The sequence below is a fragment of the Rhinolophus ferrumequinum genome, chromosome 26, assembly GCF_004115265.2.
Source record: "Rhinolophus ferrumequinum isolate MPI-CBG mRhiFer1 chromosome 26, mRhiFer1_v1.p, whole genome shotgun sequence".
Lineage (NCBI taxonomy): Eukaryota > Metazoa > Chordata > Mammalia > Chiroptera > Rhinolophidae > Rhinolophus > Rhinolophus ferrumequinum.
In genome coordinates, this window is record NC_046309.1 from 13,373,439 (window position 1) to 13,395,395 (window position 21,957).

Consider the following 21,957-nt stretch of genomic DNA (forward strand, 5'->3'; position numbering starts at 1 on the left):
AAAATCAGATAACCTCCTCCAGAGAGTTAGTTGTTGTTGCTGTTTAGTAACTTTCTTGGACAAATTCTGCAAAATATGTATTCTCTGTCACGTGTGGCCCCTGGGAGCGTAGATGGAGGATTCTACATTTAAGAAACCTACCAGAGCACCTCCTGATATAAAGACAACCCAAGGGCAGCCTAGCTGTCAGCCTGTGATAAGAAAGGCCAGCTTCTGGGGACCTCTCTGTCCAGCTTTCCCAGTGAGGTCACCCAGTATGGCTCGTAGCTTTTCACCTTGCCTGGATGGTGCCCTACCAATCGTTGGCCATATTTGCACTTTTGGTGTAGTCCATGGTACCCTGAGAAGAGAAGATTTTATGTTGTCTGTAACACTAACAAGAGATAGGTCTCTCTGCGATTAGATGTATGAGGAAGTATCCATGGTTTCCATGGGAGTATTTTGGAATTATAACTTAAGTCCATACGTTTGACTTGAAAGTAGCTGCCTTCAGAATGGCCAGTTATATCTGGTGTTCAATGTGATAAGTAATCAGTAGAAACTCCACACCCTTGGCCGAGCCATGTTTCCAACAGTGAGGGGCTGAAATTGGGCTGATCACATCTCTTTCACAGTAAGGGGTCTTCCTAGGTGAGCCAAGTTAGCAGCTCGCTGGAGCCAGACAGCCTTGGGGTGGGTCATCCGCAGGTATTAGAGTGATAGTACAGGGATCTTTTTTGTTTGCTCTAATAAGCTTGATTGTCTATGGTGAAAGAGGCTGAGAGAATTTCATTTTGCAATATGCGTACAAGGAGGAATTGGCCCATACAGTGGAGGGATGGAAGAATAACTGGACTGTACATACTGGGTTTTACCGTTTTGGCAACCCTAAATGAGGAAGCGTGGCAGATTAAAGATGGCTATAGATTCTTTGATATTCCTCCTCCTATTGAGAGATGGATCTATTACTTGCCTATTACTTTTTGACCTTTAGAGTATGGCCAATGTGACGCTATGCTAGTTTTAGGGCTAGCCTTTAAAAGGACTGGCAGCTTCTGCTTGGTCTCTTGGTGCCCTGAGACCACAATTCATGTAAGAATTGTGTCTATCATGGAAGAAGTGCAACTACCCTGCTGGAGAGACTATGTGGAGAGGCCGAGATGACATGGGGAGGGAAAGAGGACCAGCCGAGCCCAGCCGTAAAGCCATTCCTGCCAAGGTGTCAGGTGTGTGAGTGAAGCCATCTTGGATACTCCAGACTAGCCCAGCTGCAAACTCAGTCCCACCGACTGACCCGGGTTGATGCCACATGGTACAGACTTGCCCAGCTAATCTCTGCCCAAATTCCGGATCCACAGAACCATGACATAATAAAACAATTGTTTTAAGCTCCTGTTTAGGTTGGGTTAGGTTGTTACACAGAGATAGCTAACTGGACCAGGGAGTCAGTGTCCTTCTGTGAGTGTGTGCCTCAGACATGGGCAAGGGACCGGAGTTAAACCCTGACGTTTCCGCATCGGAATGTGGCTCTCGTTGACCCTCTTAGGGTGCCAGGACGAAGGGGACTGCCCTGTGTGTCACTGGGTGGGTCTCCCAGGTATCTGCTCGATGCGTAAAGAGGCTATACTGAAGTAGGGTTCTCTTGGTGTAGAGCCGATTGTGTGCTTTACAACAAGAGAAATTGCTGAGTCATGGATAGGTACACTTCTAAGCTTTTTGATGCATACTGCTAAATTGCATTCCGGAAAGGTCTTGCCAATTTCTAGCTCTTCCCACAGTCTATGAGAGTGCCTGCTCCTGCCCCTCAGTAACACTGGCTAGTATCGACTGGGGTAGTAACTGTGATCTCATGAGAAATGTCACCATTTGCAAGACCTCAGTTCATTTATCTTTGTATCCATCATGGCTTGCATAGTGTCTGGAACAAAGCAGGTACACCGCAAATAGTTTTTTGAATGGATAAAGACCTCAAAGGCTACAAAATCTATTCCTCCAGCCAAAGGCCTCTCTTCTCCTGTCCTCAATGTCCCACAAATGTGTTGTCCCCTCAGTCTTGCTTCTCCCCCTCATGCACGACGTTCCCTATCTCACTGACTGACGTACCACCTGCTCAGTTAACCTAGCTACAAATCGGGGAACCTTCGTTTGCTCCTTTACGGGTTCCTTTTACTCACCCCCTGCCATCCAACCAATGATCGCATCTTGCCAATTCTATTCATTCTTTACCTACTCATTCATTCTAAACATATTTCTTTAGCATTTACCATGTGTCAGGGATCATCGTAGGTCAAGCCTTCATGCTTTTAAATATCTCCTGAATCTATCCCCTTCTCTCCATCTGCACCACCATTGTCCTAATTCACACCATGGTCGTTCTCCTGGGTTATTACTAGTCTCTCTGCCATCCAGTTTCCAATTCACCTGCCACCTGCCCCCCAAGGTGATATTTCTAACATCAAAACCTGATCCTTCTCTCTTGCTTAAAAGCCTTAGTGGTTACCCCAAACTCCCTAAGGTAAAGATTATACTAAAAATTCATTAACATTTCACACAAGCCCCCAAAGGGGGTGAGGCCTTTGGGAGGTGCTTAGGTCATGGGGGTACAGCCCTAATGAATGGGATTAGTGCCCTTTTAAAGGAGACCCATAGAGTTCCCTAACCCTTCTACCATATAAGGACACAGTGAGAAGGTACCACATAAGAAGCAGAAAGTTGGTCCTGACTAGACACCGAATCTTCCAGGGCCTTGATCTTGGACTTCCCAGGCTCTGGAACTGTGAGAAATAAATTCCTGTTGCTTATCAGCTAGCCAGTCTCTGGTATTTTGTTACAGCAGGCAGAAGGGCCGAAGACAATCGGTTCTCAATGGAGGGATGCGATGTGGGGCGCATTGCACAGATACTCTTACTTCCCTCTGAGCCCCTGAGTAGGGTCTGGGACCACGTGTAACTGTCAGGGTGTGCTAGGGCAGCATAACTAGCTGCATTCGGACAACATGGACACGAAACTCCAAGAAAATGGTAACAGTTAATAAAACCGCAAAACTTAAGAATTTCTGTAACTCCTGTGAAAATACTTATCATGTTTGCTGTGTCGCAGATGAGTGAATTATAGCTCTTTAGGTGTCAAAAGGCCTAATACCTGTGCTTTATTAGTCTCTTAAAACTGGCTGAGTAAACAGCATTTCAGTGTTATGTTTCCCCATTTGAAAATTGCAGCTTCGGATCTCCTTCAAAACCATGAACATTTACTTCCACTGGGACATCAGAGAAATACAAGGAGCTCTGAGCTGCGGAAGAAGGGGGTAGTCATACAGAGAACAGATTTTTCTCCCAGTCTTTTTCATGTTCTGGGGAATGGGCCTGGGGTTCCGAGGATGAAAACTCAAATCTGGGGACTGGTATTTACTGGCACTGTGATGGAAAGCTTCTAAAGAAAAAGAGCTGGACCAGTGAGATGGCTAGACCTCAGCGAAAATTCAGGATTTTAAACCTTTAATAACAGTTAATTATAATAGAGTCAATTTTTTCTCTTTCTGATTTGGACACATATATTAATAGAAGCTTTCCTATAAAGAGTTAGATACACTGAACTAAGACCTATGTATCCGGCTCATTACTACTACAGGAGTGACAGGAAGGAGGCAGAGAAAGCAAAGACTGGGGGGCTCCAGGGTCACATCCCCATTGCCTCTGTCTCTAGGACCAATGTGCTGACTGAGCACTTGATACTGGCAAAGCACCATCTTTTCTCCCTTAAGCCTCTAAATTTAATTTGGCTCCTGTTCTCATCACTCCGCTCAAGTTGTTCTCTTTGATGCAATAATTTCATGCTTCTTTAAAACCCCCTGGCTTCATGGGCTCTCCGCTCATGCTCAGCATCTTTGTTGTATTAGTCAGGCTAGGCGAGGTTCTGCTGCAGTAACAAACAATCCCCACATTTCAATGGCTTAAAACAACAAGGATTCATTTCATGCTTACATCACACATCCACTGCAGGTCAGCGGGGGCTCTGCTCTGCATCTTCCACCTCTGGGACCCAAGCACACTGAGCGGTCGCTGTCTGGAATGCTGCTGGATGTTGTGGCAGAGGAGGCAGTGAGCTCCGGAGCATTGCACACAGGTAATGAGATGCTTTGGCTGGGAAGTGACACACTGCTTCTCATAACTCGTTGGCAACCTAATCACAAGGTCCCACCCAAACACAAAGGAGCGAGGAAAGCAATCCTACTGTATTCATGGAAGGGGGAGAGCAGGAACTATTGAGAATGTGATTAAAACCTCGGACTTTTTCTTTCATGTAAGGCACTAACTAACCATCCCTCCTAATGCCGCGTGCATGTAATTCCAGGGGATGCAAAGATCCTATGTATCCACTGACCCACAGGAAGGTTTACAAATAACTAAAGAACACCCAATGTGCCCGGCTTCCTCCCTGACTTGTTTTCCCTCTTGACTAGTTGTTATGATTGGACTCTGCTGATCCTCCTCACGCTTCTGAGTTTTCTTTTTTTGCTTGATTTTCTTTGCTTATTTTTTTACACAGTAGGGTTTGTCTCAATGCACCCCTTCATCTCAAATGCCCCCATCACTGCCCTAGCTCTCCATTTTCTTCCAGACCATAGTCCAGTTCACCTCCTCCATTAAGTTGAATCTGGCTAACCAGTCTACTGTCTTCTTTCTTTTTCTGAATTCCTCGAGTATTTAGTCTGAGCTGCACATGAGCTTCCAGCGCTATGCTGGCTCGCAATCCTCCAGAGTTGCTTCATGTGCTGCCCTGTTCTTTCCATGAGATGGTCACGTGTCTGAAGGCAGGGTCTTGCGTTCCACTGCTCTACTCGGCAGCGTAACCATATGGGATACGTCTGAGCTCCCAGATGCAGGCTCCCTGGGATTGGCTGTCAAGAGACCTGGGTGCTGATACTGCCTCAGTCCCTAACTGTCCCCACTGCCTTCTCATGGACCTCTTCCCTTGACCCCTTGGAAAAGTGAGATGGTTATGAATCTACAGCAGGTACTCACCTGTTGTGGACGACATTAACTGATGTCATCCCTGTACCCCAAGGAGACTAAAAGGACTATCCTCTTCCTCGTCCCACTACAGGAAGGTTACCTGAGACTCCTCCTGAAGCCTCGGCTCCTTTCACCCCCAGCGGTCGGCTTAACAAACTTTGTTTCAGGGCAGAAAAAGAAGAGGGAAGGAAGGGGACTGAAGAGAGTCACTTGGGAATCTCCCTCCCAGCAGGCTATTATTTTAAAAGGTCTTGACCTTAGGAAGAGACCTTAGATCTCCCAGGGACCTTGGGTCTCCCAGTGGCAGAAAGGAAAAGAGACTTTGGCTTTGGAAGAAAGGGAAGAACTGTCCAACCTGGAGTGTTGGCTCCCCAAAGCTCAGAAGAGACAGGTTGTAGATTCCGTGTTGCCTTCTGGGGGGCAGAACCTTGGGTGGCGGTGACTTTGGGGGATACCTGTGGAGGCTGGGCACTGTCCCTGGAGGCCCCCTGGGTGAAGCCTGGTGACATGAGCGAGGACCTCTGGATCCGGAGCTGCAGTTGAGGACAGCGGGCGTCTCGAGCAGGGGTGACGAAAGGATCAGGATACACTGATGATGAACTTTTCTTCACCCCATTTTCCTGACCTGCTTCATAAGCAGAATGTTGATCCAACTCAAGGGAAGGGAACCCCCCGCCCCTCCAGGAAACCACGAAAAATGATTGAAGTTGGACTTTTGCTGATAATGGTAAGTAGGACCTCAGAACTAGATTTAAGAAAAAAAAAAAAGTGACAGTTTTCTTACCTGAGTTTCATAGAGTCATCTGCGAACTTATTGGAATTCCATAATCTGACATTCCTCAGCAGAGGTGGGAAGTGAAGCAGCAAACTCAAATGCAGGCAGAAAGCCATGTGTCTGCAAAGATCTGGTCCTTGAAGGGTACTGAAGCCCTCAGAGTTTAAGGAGATGTGCATAGTCCACTGGCGGGCAGAGATGCAAACTCACTAATAGCTACAGAGGCAGCAAGCAGGCTTGAGGAACCAGAATTATATTATTATTATTATTATTTATTGTGTATATGTGACATTTATCATGTGCCAGGCCCAGAACATCTCTTTTACTTTATACAGCAACACGGTTGGGTAGGAGCTATTATTATTGTTATCCCATTTTACAGATGAGGAAACTGAGGGATAGGGCATTGAATAATGTGCATAATAGCAAACCACTTCGAAAAGGCTGAGGTGACATTTTGAGCCCAAGGTACACCAGAGTCGATCACCAGATTGGGGGTGTGAGGTTACCAGCGAATGTCACTTGAAGCTCAAATATAGAAAAGTGAAGTCCCCCCTCCCTTTGCCACACAGAAGGAGAGGGTTTGGCTCAGAATAAAGAACAGAGGGGTTCTGAGCATGAACTCTGGTGTTGGCATCTGTCTGGGGTCAAGTCCTTAATCTGAGCCTCAGTTTTCTCCATAAAGTAGGGATGATAAGATCTCCTAGGATTATAGCGAGGATTAAATGGAATAATGTAGTAAAGCATCTGACATATACTACCGTGTTTCCCCGAAAATAAGATCTAGCTGGACCATCAGCTCTAATGCATCTTTTGGAGCAAAAGTTAACATAAGACCTGGTATATATTATATTATATTATATTAGACCCGGTATTATGTTTTATTATATTATATTATATTATATTATAATATATTATATTATAGACCTGGTCTTATAGTATATTAAAATAAGATCGGGTCTTATATTAATTTTTGCTCCAAAAGACACATTAGAGCTGATGGTCCGGCTAGGTCTTATTTTCGGGGAAACACGGCAAATGCTCAATGAATGGGATCTAAAATAACGTAACAGCAATCATAAAATAAAAACAACAGAAAACAGGTACTAATGTTTTCCTGATCTCTCACAGTAAGTAAATCCTCGAGAAAGAAAACTCGGCCTGGTAGGATGAGGAGATTGCCGATTTTTCTCCTCCTAGATTATCTTTGCAAAGTCAGCAGGAATCTGAGGCCACATTTCTAAATGGTAATGGAACCTATACCTACTTGACAGCACCCAGCCTCCTTATTTTTCTTTTCAGTGGTATGAACATACATAAGCTGGGTAAACAATTACAAAATACATGTGCAGCTTTCACAGGTCATTGCATTCTCGGTTTCCAGGGACGTCTGCTCCAGGTACGGGAAGGTCCTAGCAATATTTCTGATTACAGATATCAGTCTTTGGTCCAGGTATGTTAAAGCAACTTCTCAAATCATGCACATTTCATCACATTCACACCTAGCTCTGTTAGCACAAACTCTTGTCGGGTGTTTGCAGCTTAGGTCCCTTTTAAAGAAATTTCCAGCTCAATTCCCATGGCTTTTGCATCTCATTACATTCCTGATAATTAGCTATATCTCATTACATCCCAGGCCAGTTGGAACAGGATTAGTTGTTTTCAGGTGTAAACCTGTGGCGTGCCTCTTGCTACACCTCTGCAAAATCCCAGGCAGGCTTTCTGTCTCAGCCAAATGAGAACAACTGCTTCCAGCTGTGTACACTTCACGACAACTTCCATTTCAGGAAAAGACCCCGCTGCATTTCACATCTGGTCACACACTTATTAATTCTGTACTTCTAACAACTGAGCCTAATTAGGACAGAGCCAGGACCATGGCCGAGCCCAGCCGTTCTTTAGTTTTCTTGTTCTCAGTACCTCATTACACTCCCTCCAAATTACATTCAATTTATTTTACATCCCTGCCACATTAAGACATACTGCTCTTGGGTATGTGTATTTCCACACACACTTTGCTTCTCAAGCAAAACCTTGTAGACCAGGATCTCCGTTGGTCCATATCCTGCCAGAAGGACAGCCAGTTTGCTGGTCTTCTCACGCTTGGCCCCAGTGGCATGGATACACCTTGGGTTTGTCTGAATCCTCTCACCCTCTGTTCTTTACCATGGAATTGTTGTTCCCGAGTCCTGGGGAGGCAGTCAGAGCTGTGCCTCAGAGAAAGAATCCTGAAGGCAATGGCCTTGGTCCATTCAGAGCCTGTAAGGCGGGAATCCATTTTTCTCCATCAACCAATGGGAAGGGGTGCACTTCCAGACTCTGTGCTAGCCAGAGAGGGAAAAGTGAATAGTGACGTACAGTCTGGAGCTTCCAGAAGGGCAACGCTTGGAAGACAGCAGCAGAGGGTTGGGCTGAAGATTTATTTCAGTTCTCAATTGTATGAGATTTCTTCCTAAATGAAAGGATAGCTTTGGCAGATTGAGGGGGAAATACGGTCTCTTGGGAAGACATTATCAAAGTGGAAGTTGTATGACTTTTCATCGGAGTGAAGGTATAAGCTCCCTGTTACAAGGGACTGTCTTGTTCGCTTGCTATAGCACGAATCCCGTATCACCTGAGCTGTGACAGGCAATTATATCTTTTTGACTGACTGAATGAACGCATTAGCGTTCATGGATATGACTTGACAGTAAGAATTATCTGGGTTGGTTGCCAATTCAAGTTGGCTGTATTTGAGTTTTTCTTCCTGAGCTATTTGAGACGTAAATTAATGACTGTCAGGCAGAGAAAACACTCAGGCTAGAATGAGGTCCTGGAGAGGGGCTGGGGCCCCTGGGAATGAGGTGTCTCAGCAGAGGGCAGTAATTCCAGGTGGAGGGTCCCCTCAGATTCTGTATAACTGGCTGTCTCAGGACTTGGGCTGTGGGAGGTCAGACTGGTTCCCATATTCTGTCCCTATTAAAGACTCAGGAGTGTCACTGTTGTCTAGTATCAGCCCCATACTTCCCAGCACTGGGCATATATCAGGCCCTCAGGGAACATTTGCTGAATAAAGAACGCAAGGAAAACAATACACAACATTGAAGCTTCTCAAACATTTTTTTAATTTTCTGTTTTTCTCACCAAGATCACAGTTAGGTTGTACAAACGGGTGTCACATTCTAGACCCGTAGGGCGTGAGGAATGACTGTGTGCGGTCCAAGTCCTTCTTGTTCTCCTTTCCACATGGTTTCAAGGCGACGTGTTGTTTTCTTCTGTGACATATCAACCACGAGTAGCAAGAACAATTGGGGACCTGGGGACAGTGGTGAGACCCAGTGTTCCAGGAGCAGTGAGCGCTCACACCACCCAAGGGCACTTCAGAAGCGCAGCTGGTGGGTGTGAGAGGAGGCATGTCACAGCTGTCCCATCTTCCTTGCATTCAGCTGAGCAGACCTGGGCTACTTTCTAAGGGAGAAAGACCCAGGGGCTTGTAAGGAGAGTAAACGAGCACCTAAGAATCAATCACACCCGGACAATGTTTCAAGTGACATGAAACGTTCGCTCACCATTATTTTCTCTTGGAAAGGAGAGAGGTGAAATCAAAAAGGGGATTGGATCACCTTGTATGCTTCCATTTTTGTCATTAATTTCATGGCTCTTGGCTTTGATTATGGCAGAAATAAAAACAAGAAGGCAATATACCAACTTATAACCTGTGTATGGGTTACTGCATACAAAACTCTCCCAGGGATTAACATAGAAGGACTTTTCCCCCCTCGTCCTGAAGAGGTCCTGTCTTGGTTAGGGAAATTTGTTGAAAACTCCAGCCATCTGAGAAGCCATTGTTTTGATCTTGGCAATAGAGGCAGAGAGCAGTGCACATACACTTATTTCATTGAATTGTTAACTGACAAGGTTGAGAGAGAAAAACAAATCCTACATTTTATGGAGTAGAACCCTATGAAGCGACTTTAGGAAGGGACTGAAATTTAGGTAGCAGTCCACTTCCTAGAGACTGCCGGGCATTAGTAATTTGTGCATGCATTTTTTTTTAGAGTCCAGTTTAACACATCCTCCCCCTGTCCCACCCTAGCCCCTGTGAAATCCACTGCATTAAAGCACACGTTAAATCAAAATATTCAGTACTGCAAAGTCCCTTTATATGAGAGTTTCTATGAGAAGCCAAAACTATAGAGAAAAAAGATCCTTACACCTTCTCTCCACTAAAGCATCAGTGCAGAGAAAACTAAGTCAGCTTGGAACATACCAAATAACATACCGAAGAAAGCAGTAAGTATGACTAAGGAAACAACAATGACCATCCCCCACCCCCGACCCCATGCGTTGCATCCCATTAAACCGTAGTTATTTTCTTATCCTTGGTGGCTTGCTTGATGGCAGCCTGCTCGCAGATGATTTCCTTGAGTCGCTGCAGCCTCATGTTCTGGGTGGTCTGGTCTCCCACCCCCGTCTGACTTCGGTGCAGCAAAGTCAGAGCGTGGATGTACTCCAGCTCCGTGTACTTCACGCCCTGGTCCACCACCAGGTTCAGGAGCTCATCGGCCGTGTTGTATAACATCTCGTAATACTGCCTGAGGGAATAAGACAGAGCACGCTTACCATCTCCACTGCCAGGGGTATACGTGGGTTTGAGTAGTAATGAACACGTCGCTTATACAGTTTACTTATTCCATAACTGCGTTTACTTATTCCATAAACACTTATTGATCACTAGGCATTGTTTTCGGCCCTATGGATAGAACGGAGAACCAGACAGTCCTGATTGCTGCCCTCTTGGAGCTCGCTGGAGCGCTCTTCAGGAGAGTAACTCGACACAAAGACCCAGGGAGACCTCACATCTTTCAGAGTCTCAGTTCACTCAAGACTTTCTCCTAGTTCTGCATTTACCTCAGGAGATCCAAAGAAAGAGAAGTAGGGGTATGGAACCAAGAGGAAGAAAAACAATCATGTGGCTGGCACTGTCCCCGGTTTTTGTCTCATTCAATCCCTCACTCATTCACTCCTTCACTGGAGGCTCTGTGAAATACAGGGTTTTCTACTCCATTAAGAGGTCGTTCTTAGGGTTATTGGAAGAATTAATTAATCCATATGGAGCACTTAGAACGGTGCCCAACACAATTATACGTGCTCCATAAGCAGTAACTATTATTAGTAGCAATATAATATTAATAGTAATGTACTAATAGCAATAGCAGTATATAATGATGAGCAAGACGTAGCCTCTTTCCTCAAATAGCTCAGAGGCAAGTAGGAAAGGTAATGAAAAGCAGCGAGATAATGACTGCATTTCTGTTGACAAGTTAATTCCCGTGTAGTGTCATTTACCCTCACTGCACCTAGCAGATAAGGAAACTGAAAGGATAGAGGAGTTGGAAGACTTGCCCCGTGTCACAACGATAGTGAGTGACTGTGCCAGGACAGGAACCCAGGCTTCTGACTCTAAGTGCAATACTCCTTTTTCACGGACACAGTCAAGAAGAAGGTTCCAAGTGCCTCGAGTGAGGTGTAAATGCTATGAATTTATAGCGGAGGAAGAAGAAATCACGCCACGCTGAGGGGAGGCTGAAGGATAAGGAAGACTTCATATGGGGTAGGATACAGTCAGGCAGGGCTTCCAGGAAGGAAAGTCTACAATCGGGGAAAAGAGAAGGGCACGAGCAATGGCAGGGAAGAGTAGTCCGCTTAGCCTGGGAGTGTAGCTAAATAGCGGGAGTCGTGGGAAAAGGCCGTTAAATCCAGGAGGTGGAGAGCTTGACATCAGGCTGGTTAAGTCACTAAAGAACTTTAGCCTAGTTCAGTCAAGGTTCCCCCACCCGCCAAGGTTCTGTTGAGAGCAGAGGCACCATTCCAAGTTGTGCTTCTGGAAGATTAACGTGCCAGTGGTATGTGGAATGGCCTGGGAGGACACCGGTTGTAATTCTAGCAAAAGCGATGTGGCTTCAAGGCCATTGGCCTGGCTGGTGGAGAGAAGAGCAGGGCCTGCAAGGGAAACGTGCACTAGCGTGACTTTTCAATGCAGCGAGAAGGTGAGGTGGGAGCCACTTGCCATTCTTAACCCAACATTACGCCACTACTCTCCTTCATGGAGCCTACTAGATGGACTCTGAGGCCATGACTGGCACGGTGACTACAAATTACCCAGGAGGTAAAGTTCAGCGCAGGGTCTGAGCCAGCAATGCTATCACGGCTGGCCGGCCAAAGGACGGAGGAACCTTCCAGAAGACAAAGAAGCCTCCCAGAGAAGGACAGGGGAACCTTCCAGAGAAGGACAGAGGAACCTTCCAGAGAAGGACAGAGGAACCTTCCAGAGAAGGACAGAGGAAACTTCCAGAAAAGGACAGAGGAACCTTCCATAGATGGACAGAGGAACCTTCCAGAGAAGGACAGAGGAAACTTCCCAAGTTTACTTCCTTCTCTCTTCCTGACAGGAAAGGCAGCTTCACCAGGATTGAGGGGCCCGAACAAGGCAGGGCCCCCGAGGCATCTCCGGGGGTGAAAGGATCTTGCGGATCTAAGAGGATCATTGGTCCAGAAATCTCGTACTGCCGGGCTCTGTTGGGCTCGGGGCATTGGATTTGTTTCTTCTTCATCAGCATCTTGAAAAAAAGAACATTCTAGGGGAGAAGCAAGCCACCCTTGTGGTGAGGAATACATTCTGGGAGCTTCACAGTCAGGAACTTTCTTGAAGCTTCATATTTAGCATAAAATCCATGTGAACTACTCCTACTCCATAACACGCCGGTTGCAATTTAAAAAGAACATACTATTTTTTTTTAAAAGCCTCATTCTGTAGGAAGAGGCATCACATTTATCCTGCGGCTTCCTGTGTCCTCCATGGCTTCCTGTCTGTTTTGAGAAATGAGGCCCTACTCATCGAATTGTGTTTCCCTGAGATGCACAGATAAGCAAGCGAGCTGTCCATTTACAGAGCTAGCTAAGTATGCATTACAGAATGTTGCTCCAGAAGCACACACGTTCAAATCTAGATTGACCAACTGGAATGAGGGAGAATTTGGGGCCCATGTTTCTGCCAAAGCAAGAACGTGCCTGGTAGCCGCAGTTCTAGACTGGTGGTGCTCAAACTGTCAAGGGCCTGGGCAGCTAATGAAAAATGCAGATTCCTGAGGCCCCAGTCCCAGACACTGTCATTCCCAGAGGATCTGAACCAGCTAGGACTCTGCGTCCTCAGTCTGTCTAGTGTGGGAATAGTTACGAAACCATTCCCATCTCCTTGAACCAAGGACATAAAAGCATTAGGGAAGGAGACAGAAGCCATAAGTGGGTTGTGGTGCTTTTCAATGAGATGAAACCAAAAGAATTGGGTTTCTTTGTATTATGATGCTGATATTCTCATCATTTATCTTAAGAAGTAACACTGAACCCATCAGCCCAGATGAAATTGGATTTCTCTGGAAAAACCCAATGAACTGTTTCCAGAGGTGAATTGCTGGTTTTCTATAGAGACCCCTGTTCCATGCTGGGAGCAAACAACAAAACAAAGATGCCTGGATTTCTAGTCCTGGAACCTCCTGTGTGGTAAGCGATAAAGAGCATGCCACTTAAGTCCTATTGTTTCAATATCCTCTGTGCAATGAAGACCTTTATAAATCCCAGAATGACACTCTCAAGTGGACTGAGAGATGAAAAGAGTCTTCAAGCGCCTTGGATAAACAGTGCCCCGGAATTGCAAGGCTGAGTTATTAAACAAAATAGACAGGTAACTGATGGTGCATTTTCTATAGTTAGGGAAAAAAAATTCCCCATAACCATGATGATATATTAGATCATAAAGAAACATAAATATTTAAAGACAGAATGAAATTCATTCATCTTTCAGAATAGTACCCAGTTGCAAAGACTAGACTAAAATCAGCACATCAACGGTTAGACTTAGAGCTGGAAAAAGGATGCTATGCTACAAGGTGCCTTAAGGAGAAAATAGGAAAATGCCCTGAACTGCACACTTAGGTTGAGCTTCCATGATAAACACTGACATGCTGAAATAAAATCATGTAACCTGATTGGGATAAGTAATTTATCAGCACTTGTGGAGGCCCCAGGAAAACGAAAGCTTGATTTTTATCATTAAGCATTAAAATTGCAGCCATGGTTTCCAGGGTACCACATTTTACAGTAGACAGCACTTGACTTAGCTGCCTGGATGGCATCGGTTAACACACAGTTGATTTAGACCTTTTCTAGCTCATGACTTGTGGAGCAGGTCTCTTCATAGCCCATAATTAATAGCCCATAAAGGGCCAATTGCCAGACACGGACCAACTATCCTGTTCTGGAAACCAGGGTTCCATGTCACCCTGATGGGTGGAACATTCTGCGAGAGGTGGGTCTCCACTCATCGTTTCTCTCACCCTTTGTTGTCTTTGGGCACACATTAATATTAATAATAACATCTAACTTTTCGGTGCATGAACATAATCAGCACTTTGCGGTAGGTACTGCAGTCATCCACGATGTACAGATGAGCAAACTGAGCGTTAGAGAGTCTGAGCGATGTGTCTGAGGCCTCAAAATGAAGGACTTGGAACTCTGGACTCACTCCAAAGCCACCAGAATACAGAAATATCTGGCAATGTAAAAAGCCATAGTACTAATGTCAAAAGATAGTTCTACAGCTAATTCACTTTTAGTCATGATTTACGAAATACTAGTTTAATAAAATTCACATACTGACTCAACTCTCTGCCTTCTATTGTAATGAAACAAGCCAGTATCGTGGCAATTCAAAATTCATTCATACGCTTTGCCGTTATATTTGAGCATCACTGGCTTTGATCTGGGAATTCAGCGCTCTAAACCCAAAATAATGAAGGCATGTTGTAAATTCAGCATTCAGGAGTTACAGGAAAGCTGTTTGGCTTTTTCAATCATTTTTGTCACCTCTCTTTATTTCTCCTGGTTTTGTCCCTCCATGGTGGTAATGGACAAGGTGGCATTTCTTTCCAAAAGTTGGCTGTCCTTCTGATTCATTACTTCCTTGAGGAAGGGAGATCATTAAGTAATTTCATTGTAAAGACTTTTTCATCTAGTCCTTCCTGAGCTAAGGATATAATAGTATTACTATCAACAAGAGAATTAGGCTCTGAAGCTGACTTCTTAAATATAAGTTTCAAAGGAAGAAAAATGTACCTGAATATGGCTTAGTATTGATTGTTGCTCCCAAAATTCCTATTAGCCAACAGTTGCAGCATTTTGAACTTAAATAAAAACCCAATAGGAGGTAGTTCACTAAATTGTCAGGAAAATATTCAAATCCTGTTTTCTTGTTCACTCAGTGGTACATATGATAATAAGCAGGGAAATGGAAAGAGAAAAGAAACTGAATAATCTATAAACTAGATAATCATCCCATAAATAATTGAGAGGTAGTTACAGTGGAAAGACTTAGAGAAATAAATAAATACTCAAGAGATCAACTAAATTCCGACTCTGGTTAAGTCTTTGATTCCCCACTTAACCAGCTGTGTGACCTTGGGCAAGTGCTGGCAGCTCTTGGGACCCCTGCTTCCCAGATGAAAAACAAAGAGGTTACAGCAGATGCTGTGTAAGCACTGGCGTTTTTTGGATTTTAAAATCTGTAGAGAATGTCTGCTTAGTCCTTTAATTAACATCATGGGCTTCCACATCAGAAGCAGCTGATGCCGGTTTCCCCCAAGCCATTACTGTAAGATGTACTACTGAGTGATCTGAAAACATTCTGAACAAGTGTAAACGTAGCTCGGCCATACTTTCCAGACCGAAAATAAAATGGATGGTAATCTTGTGTGTCAGAAGAATAAATTAGTTTATTAAAAAATATAATATAATTGCTCTGATTTGTCCTCCCCTTCAGAGAGCTCATAGACACAATTGAAAATTCTGATTTGAAATAATTGAAGTTACTACCACTCCAGGAATGAGAAAACTAAGGTAGAGAAAAGCTAAATAATTTTTAGAGAGTTAGGGGCAGAATTAAATTTCTATTCTATATTGGGATCGTTTTGAACACTCTTGACAATAGATTGCGCAGGTTTTTGTTCCGAGCAGGACACGCCAGGACAGAAGTAAAGTACAGTCTTTAGAAAAGACAGTGAAGAAATTCCCTCAGCTGGTGGCAGCAGAAAATCACTCAAGAGGTAAAGAGCCCGGGCGTGCATGGGCTTCTTTGATTGGTCCTGTACCCCCATCTTCTTTATTTACTGTGACACTCACACTCACCACTGCCCTTCCACAAGGGCGCTGTGCTTAAATGGCAGTTACCTATTGTACGGGTTCTGATAGTCCCCAGGCTTCAGCAGCCCTGGGGGATGTCTCTCCTGGGGAGAGGTTAACTGTTAAAGTCATTTGTGTCCATCTTGCTCAGGAACGTAGCCTGGTATTTGGATGGCAGCAGCTAGAGCCTTGCTTTATTCCTCTTTTTTTTAAAAAAAAAATACAACCACTGAAAACCAAAAAACTCCTCCGAGACCCATGTCTTCTGAGATGATGACCCTCTCCCAAGCTCAGTTACTGTAAAGGGAAGACAATTTCTTTTTGTTCCCTGAGCGAGAAACTTTGCTCCCCACCGTGGGAATGCATTCGAAATTTATAAAGATCTACGGGTGAAATTTCCTCCTTGACAACGTAAGGATTCATATGTCACTCTCTGCTCCATCAGATAATTTTTTAAATTTAAGTTTTCTACAACAGGGCTGGAGGAAGATCTGCATTTTAAATTCCGTACAATTAAAGCTGTGTCTCTTTGGTCTGGCGCTGCCTTTGGCCAAACCCCAATTGCATGAATAATTATTCAGTCCATTAAGAAGTCTGCTCAAGTCCGTCTCCCATCTTGAAGGTTTTAATAAATATTGATCAGGCACATTTCTGTTTGCACTTTGTCAAAGCAATTCTGATGGATTCATCTTCTGATGTTATCAAATAATGAAATATGAAAGAGTGAATAGAATTACCCTCTTGTTCTGTGATTTTTTATTTAGGTCCTTCATTTTACTTTCAGAATTGTGTTTGTCTCCTACTCCTGTAAATGTTCTTTTGATTATGAAAAGGTAAGACCAGGTTAAGGAGGGCTGTGCTGTGCTGAATATCACTTTAGAGAGTGTTTTCCATTAAAAAAAATTATCTAATAGCATGGGTTGATAAAAGGACATAGTATTATGTACTCTGGTAGCCCCAAAGCTCCATTTTGTTCACCAATTAGCACAAGGCCCTTTTGTTGGGGATTATCTATTATACTATATATTTCTTAGATTAGCAATCTGGGAAACTGTTGAGACATGCTGAATAAAAATAATTCCGAAGCCCTGTGGCTTTTCCAGTTTTAAGTAATGAAATGGAATGATCAACTTTTCAATAAATAATGCAAAGGATTTCTTCAAAGGATAACCTAGTATTATTATTACTAATGCTTAGGAAGTTCTATTAATAACATTTGCAATGCAAACATGACAGAGAAAGCTAGAGTCCTTGCTGCAAGAAGCTTCTTTTATCGACACTTAAAAAAACCCCAAAAAACCCAGTCCAGGCCCAGATCAAAGGTATCTAAGGCACCAGGCAAACGTTTTAATTTAAATAAGATAAATCTGGGGCTTGCCAGCCACCTGCCTGCCCATCCTGCTCTCTCCCTCGGTACATGGGAAGGGAGAAAAGAGCTGGAGGGCCCTGGACAAGGTACAGAAACCAAGGTTTCGGTCCCAAGCGACGACCAGAGCTAGTAATGGGGTGGAGAAGTGAAGGGTAACAGGGGTGGGGTTTCTGTATTTACAACATGGGGATTCGTCTCTACCTGTGTAGAGACGTGTATGGGGAGCAAGGACAGTGTGGACAGATAGGCATGGACTGCATGGCTTTGATGGGAGAACACGCCCATTTGAGCATTATGCCAATGAGGCCAAGGTGATGGACTGATTCTGGTAGGTGCCAGTTAGTTCTCTTTTTCAGTCACTGACTCTGCCCATAGCCAGCTAGTTGCCAAGTGTGTTAAGCCAAGGACTGGGTCAGGTTGAATGGACAGTTCACCGCAAGCCATTGTCACTGCTAGGGATACTTAAGAGGCAAAGACTGCTATTTAGCCAGCAGTTCACTGAGTTTGTCAAACCTTGACTCCTGACCTTTTGATGCTGGTTAGGAACCTTAGTATACGTTTCCATATTGTTACAGGGGATTGCTCTACTTTGCTGAGACAGAAGACCATATCCTTTAGGGCTAATGGGCAAGAAAGGAAAATAGTTTTGGCAGAGAAACCAAAAAATCAGCAGATAATTTGAAAAGTGTGAGCATATTCAAATCAGTAGGTCCCAATGGCAACCACTCAGTATATTTACTGAACCCTTACAGTTACTTATGAAAGAGAGAACACCTAAATAAAGCAAAGCTATGAAATAAGCCCCCTGAGATTCAAGGACATGTGACTCAGGATGTCAGTTAGAAAAACAATAGACTACATCATCAGAAGCTAATGGAAATATGTACAATATCCAGCAGGGTTTAATTAAAGACCCAAATACTCTGACAAACGTGATGGATAGCTTTGGGTAGCAGTGTGAATTTGGTGGATGCAAAGCCACTGTGGCTGATATATATTTGGATGTCAGTGAACCATTTTATAGAGTGCCTCTAAAAAAATATTACTAGCAAAAGAGAATTTATCCTGAATGGCCACCCCTGAGAGGACACAGGCTGAAAAACAAACAAAGGGTAATGAGAAAGGCAAATCAACAGATTCAGAAGAGAACATCTCTGACAAATGCTAAGGACACTGGCTTATAACTGATCTCACTTAATACCTTAATTAACAGGAAGAACACACAGAGTAGTGGAAAGGACAAATGTTACCAAATGGGCAAGGGCCGTGAACGGCAACAAAGACAGAGAAAAACTGCAAAGGACTCCAGAGAATTTAGAATTATGAGCAGCAAACGACAAAATGAGATTCGTCTTGGGAAAACCCAAGTAAGTGAACGTGTCTGGAAGAAATTCAAACCTCCTCTATTCAATAGCTGGAAGAAACCTTAGAACAGTACTGGTGAAAAAAACGGTCCATTGCGGGGGAGGGGTAAGGTTATGAAATCAGAGCATTTTCTTCCTGTAGAAAAAAGTACCAGTTATAGGACAAGGAGGTGATGCTAATCCCTGTCTTTGTTGTACTTCATAGTTCCTGTATTGCTTTATACTATAAGCCAATTGAAAGAAAATCCGAAAGACAACATCAAATAGGATTAAAGGGACAGTAGGTTGGCAGAAAATAGATTTAAAGAGATTCAGTCCAGTTTTTGCTCAAATGTCAGCTTATCAGTAAGTGAGGTTTTCCCTGACCACCTTATCTAAAATGATACCACTCAATCCTCATCAAGCTTTGTCCTTTTTCTGAGCTTTACTTTTTTTTACCACTCACCTCCATCTAAAAATATATATTTCCAAAAAATACTTTTAATATATATTTGAAAAATATATGTATATATAAAGTTAGAGACACACCATAATGCAGTGGTTAAGGTCATGGACTCAGGAGCCAGGGGCCTGGGATCGAATCCCAGTTCCGTCACTTACTATTTGTTTGATCTTGGGCAATGTATTAATCTCTCTGTGCCGTATTTTTTTTTTTTTTCACTCGAGAAATGGATAGTACTACGGGGTTGTTACAAGGATCACATGATGATGGACAGTGTCCGGGGCAGAGGAAGTGTTGCAGAAGTATATTGATTACGGAAAGAAATGTCTGCCCTGCCCCTTCCTAGAATACAGGCTCAATGAACGCAGGGTTGGATTCCGTATCATTCCTTGTTACCCCTTGGCCTGAGAACAGGGCATCTAGTGGTGTTGAATAAATCAAAAGGCATGAATCAAATTGAGAGTCAACCTAAGTGACAGAGCACAATGTAAAAAGCAGTCTGATTCTTTGACACTAGAAGGGGCGAAACTCTGAATACAATAGTTGCTCCCTACCTACAAAGGCAAAGGGTATTCTGAGGACACTCGGGGAGGCAGACCCTCCGTGTCTGCGATAACCAGTTGCAAATGGAAAAGGGGAGGGCAGGGAGGGAAGAGGTCTGGTTTCGACTCATGATCTGCAATCCTCAACTTTTCTTTCTTTCTCTGATGGAATTAGACATGAATCCTCAGAAATTCTTGGCCTGTCTGAACTTCAGTTTCTTCATGTACACAAAGGGGTAAATAATATTACATCACAAGCTAAGTCTGAGGATTAAATCAAATGATAAGGTAGGACACTCGCTAGGTAAAAATGGTCCTATACATATATATATGGCAGCTAACTGTCATTGCGCTCTGTACTGGCTGGGTGTGTACATATTATCTTTTACTTTACCACAACTGTATGAGGTATCATATCCTCCACATTGAAATGCCTCTTTTATTAATCCTCCTCTCTCCACTCAGAAGAGGGGTTTCTTTTCTCTTCTTTCCTTTTCTAGGATTAACCCTATGCCTTTGATCCCAGTCCTCCCAATGCCTTGAGGACCGTGTTGAGGTTTGGTTTTGTTTTGCTTTTAACTCTTGTATCGAGTACCTACCCCTTTCACTGGTTCTTTCATGTCTGCCTTCAAACATCCTTATATTTCTCATATTTTGAAAACAAAACAAAGCCAAACAACAAACCCCAAACCCTTTACGATCCTGAGTCCACTCCCTTCTTCACCATTTCTCTTCTCTTTTCATTGTTAAAGTTCTCGGAAAAATAAAAATCATTTGTATTCACTGTCTGTCCCTCTAAAGCCTCCATTTTTGTCTGAAAGTATATTCCAAAAGGTCACGAGTGACATGCTAGTGGGCAAACACAATGGCCTTTGCTTAGCACTCTTGCCCTTGACAGTTTTCCATCCTAAACTCAACTTTCTTTGAGTCGGTTATTGAGCTTCTTCTCCCAGCATCCTCAGTTTCTTGGATTTCCTCATTGGCTCCTATCCTCTCTGCCCACCACAGGCATTCCTTCCAGTCACGCGTTGGCTCTTTGTTCTTCTCGCTTTCCTTCCCAGAGTCTTATCTGTACATGAGATGTCCCCTCTCTCTCTCTCTCTCTCTCTGTCTCTGTCTCTCTCTCTGGATCTGGTCTCTCAATAGATCAAAGCCTCATTTTCACTGATTGGCAGACATTTCTGCCAGGTGTCCTTACCAGGTACCTCCCTGACTTCCAAATTTTGTTTAAGAGAACTATAGTTTGCAAAACCTCAAAATGTCAGTATCACGTTTGAGTCTTTGCTCTTTATTTCTTTTACCTGATAATTACCAGGTCTATCACGGAAACATCTTTTATACTCATTTCTTCTCTCCAATCTCATTGTCACAGATCTTAGTCCCCTCTCACTGGGTTATTACAATAATCTCCTACTGTAGTGTCTCACGGTCACAAACTCCTCCCAGACGAACCTCCAGTTCCAACTGGATCAGATCACTATTCTGTGTGCAAGAGCAACAACCACTTGTGTGTCCACTCGTGCTAGTAGCACTGGATTCACACTCTTAACAGTGATACCCAAGGCCTTTTACTGACCTGGCCTCTAGTCCACATTTTCTCTCACTTTCCCCCTGCTTCGGTTTTCTATTTAAGCCAAAACTTAGCTCCCCAATCAGTGTCCCTTGAACATACTTAGTACTTTTGGTCTCGGGTTTGTGTAGCCGAAGCCTAACTGACGTGCAAGACCGCTGAAATCCCATATCCTCTATGAAGCTATCTGAGCAAGTTCCTGCTTCTCGTTTATTTACTGCATGGGTCACCCCATGTGTCATTTAAAGTAGTGTTTGTTTCTTAAGAAAAAAAAAATTAAGGTTCTTTTTGACCTGGTAATACCATAAAAAATGTTATTAGGGTATTTACTTATTACCTCTGTGAACCTGGGAAAGTTACTTAATCCTTGTGGGCCTGTTTTCTGACCCATAAAATAAGGATATTGCTAGTACCTACTCCTAGGGCTGTTAGAAGGATTAAATGAGTTAATATGTGTAAAGTGCTTAGAACAGTGCCTGGCACATAATACGTAAGTGTTTGTTAAATAAACAAACAAAACAAGAGAATAAACGAAAGCAAAAGGTACAAAAAGCAAACACCGCAAAGTCTCTCTCCCACTTCTGTCTCCTACCGTGTTTCCCCGAAAAAAAGACCTAGCCGGACCATCAGCTCTAATGTCTTTTGGAGCAAAAATTAATATAACACTTGGTCTTATTTTAATAAAAGACCGG

General features: G+C 43.6%; 1 protein-coding gene across 2 annotated transcripts in view; it reads right to left on the minus strand.

Annotated features, from left to right (window-relative positions):
• Nucleotides 1–8,846: 8,846 nt before the first annotated feature.
• EXOC4 (exocyst complex component 4) overlaps nucleotides 8,847–21,957 on the minus strand; it is a 634,133-nt gene continuing 621,022 nt past the window's right edge. For both annotated transcript variants that reach the window (XM_033099157.1, XM_033099158.1), the window contains exon 18: nucleotides 8,847–10,340. In XM_033099157.1, coding sequence (XP_032955048.1) covers nucleotides 10,103–10,340 — 238 coding nt within the window. In that variant the 3' untranslated portion in view covers nucleotides 8,847–10,102. The remainder of the gene's footprint in view (nucleotides 10,341–21,957) is intronic.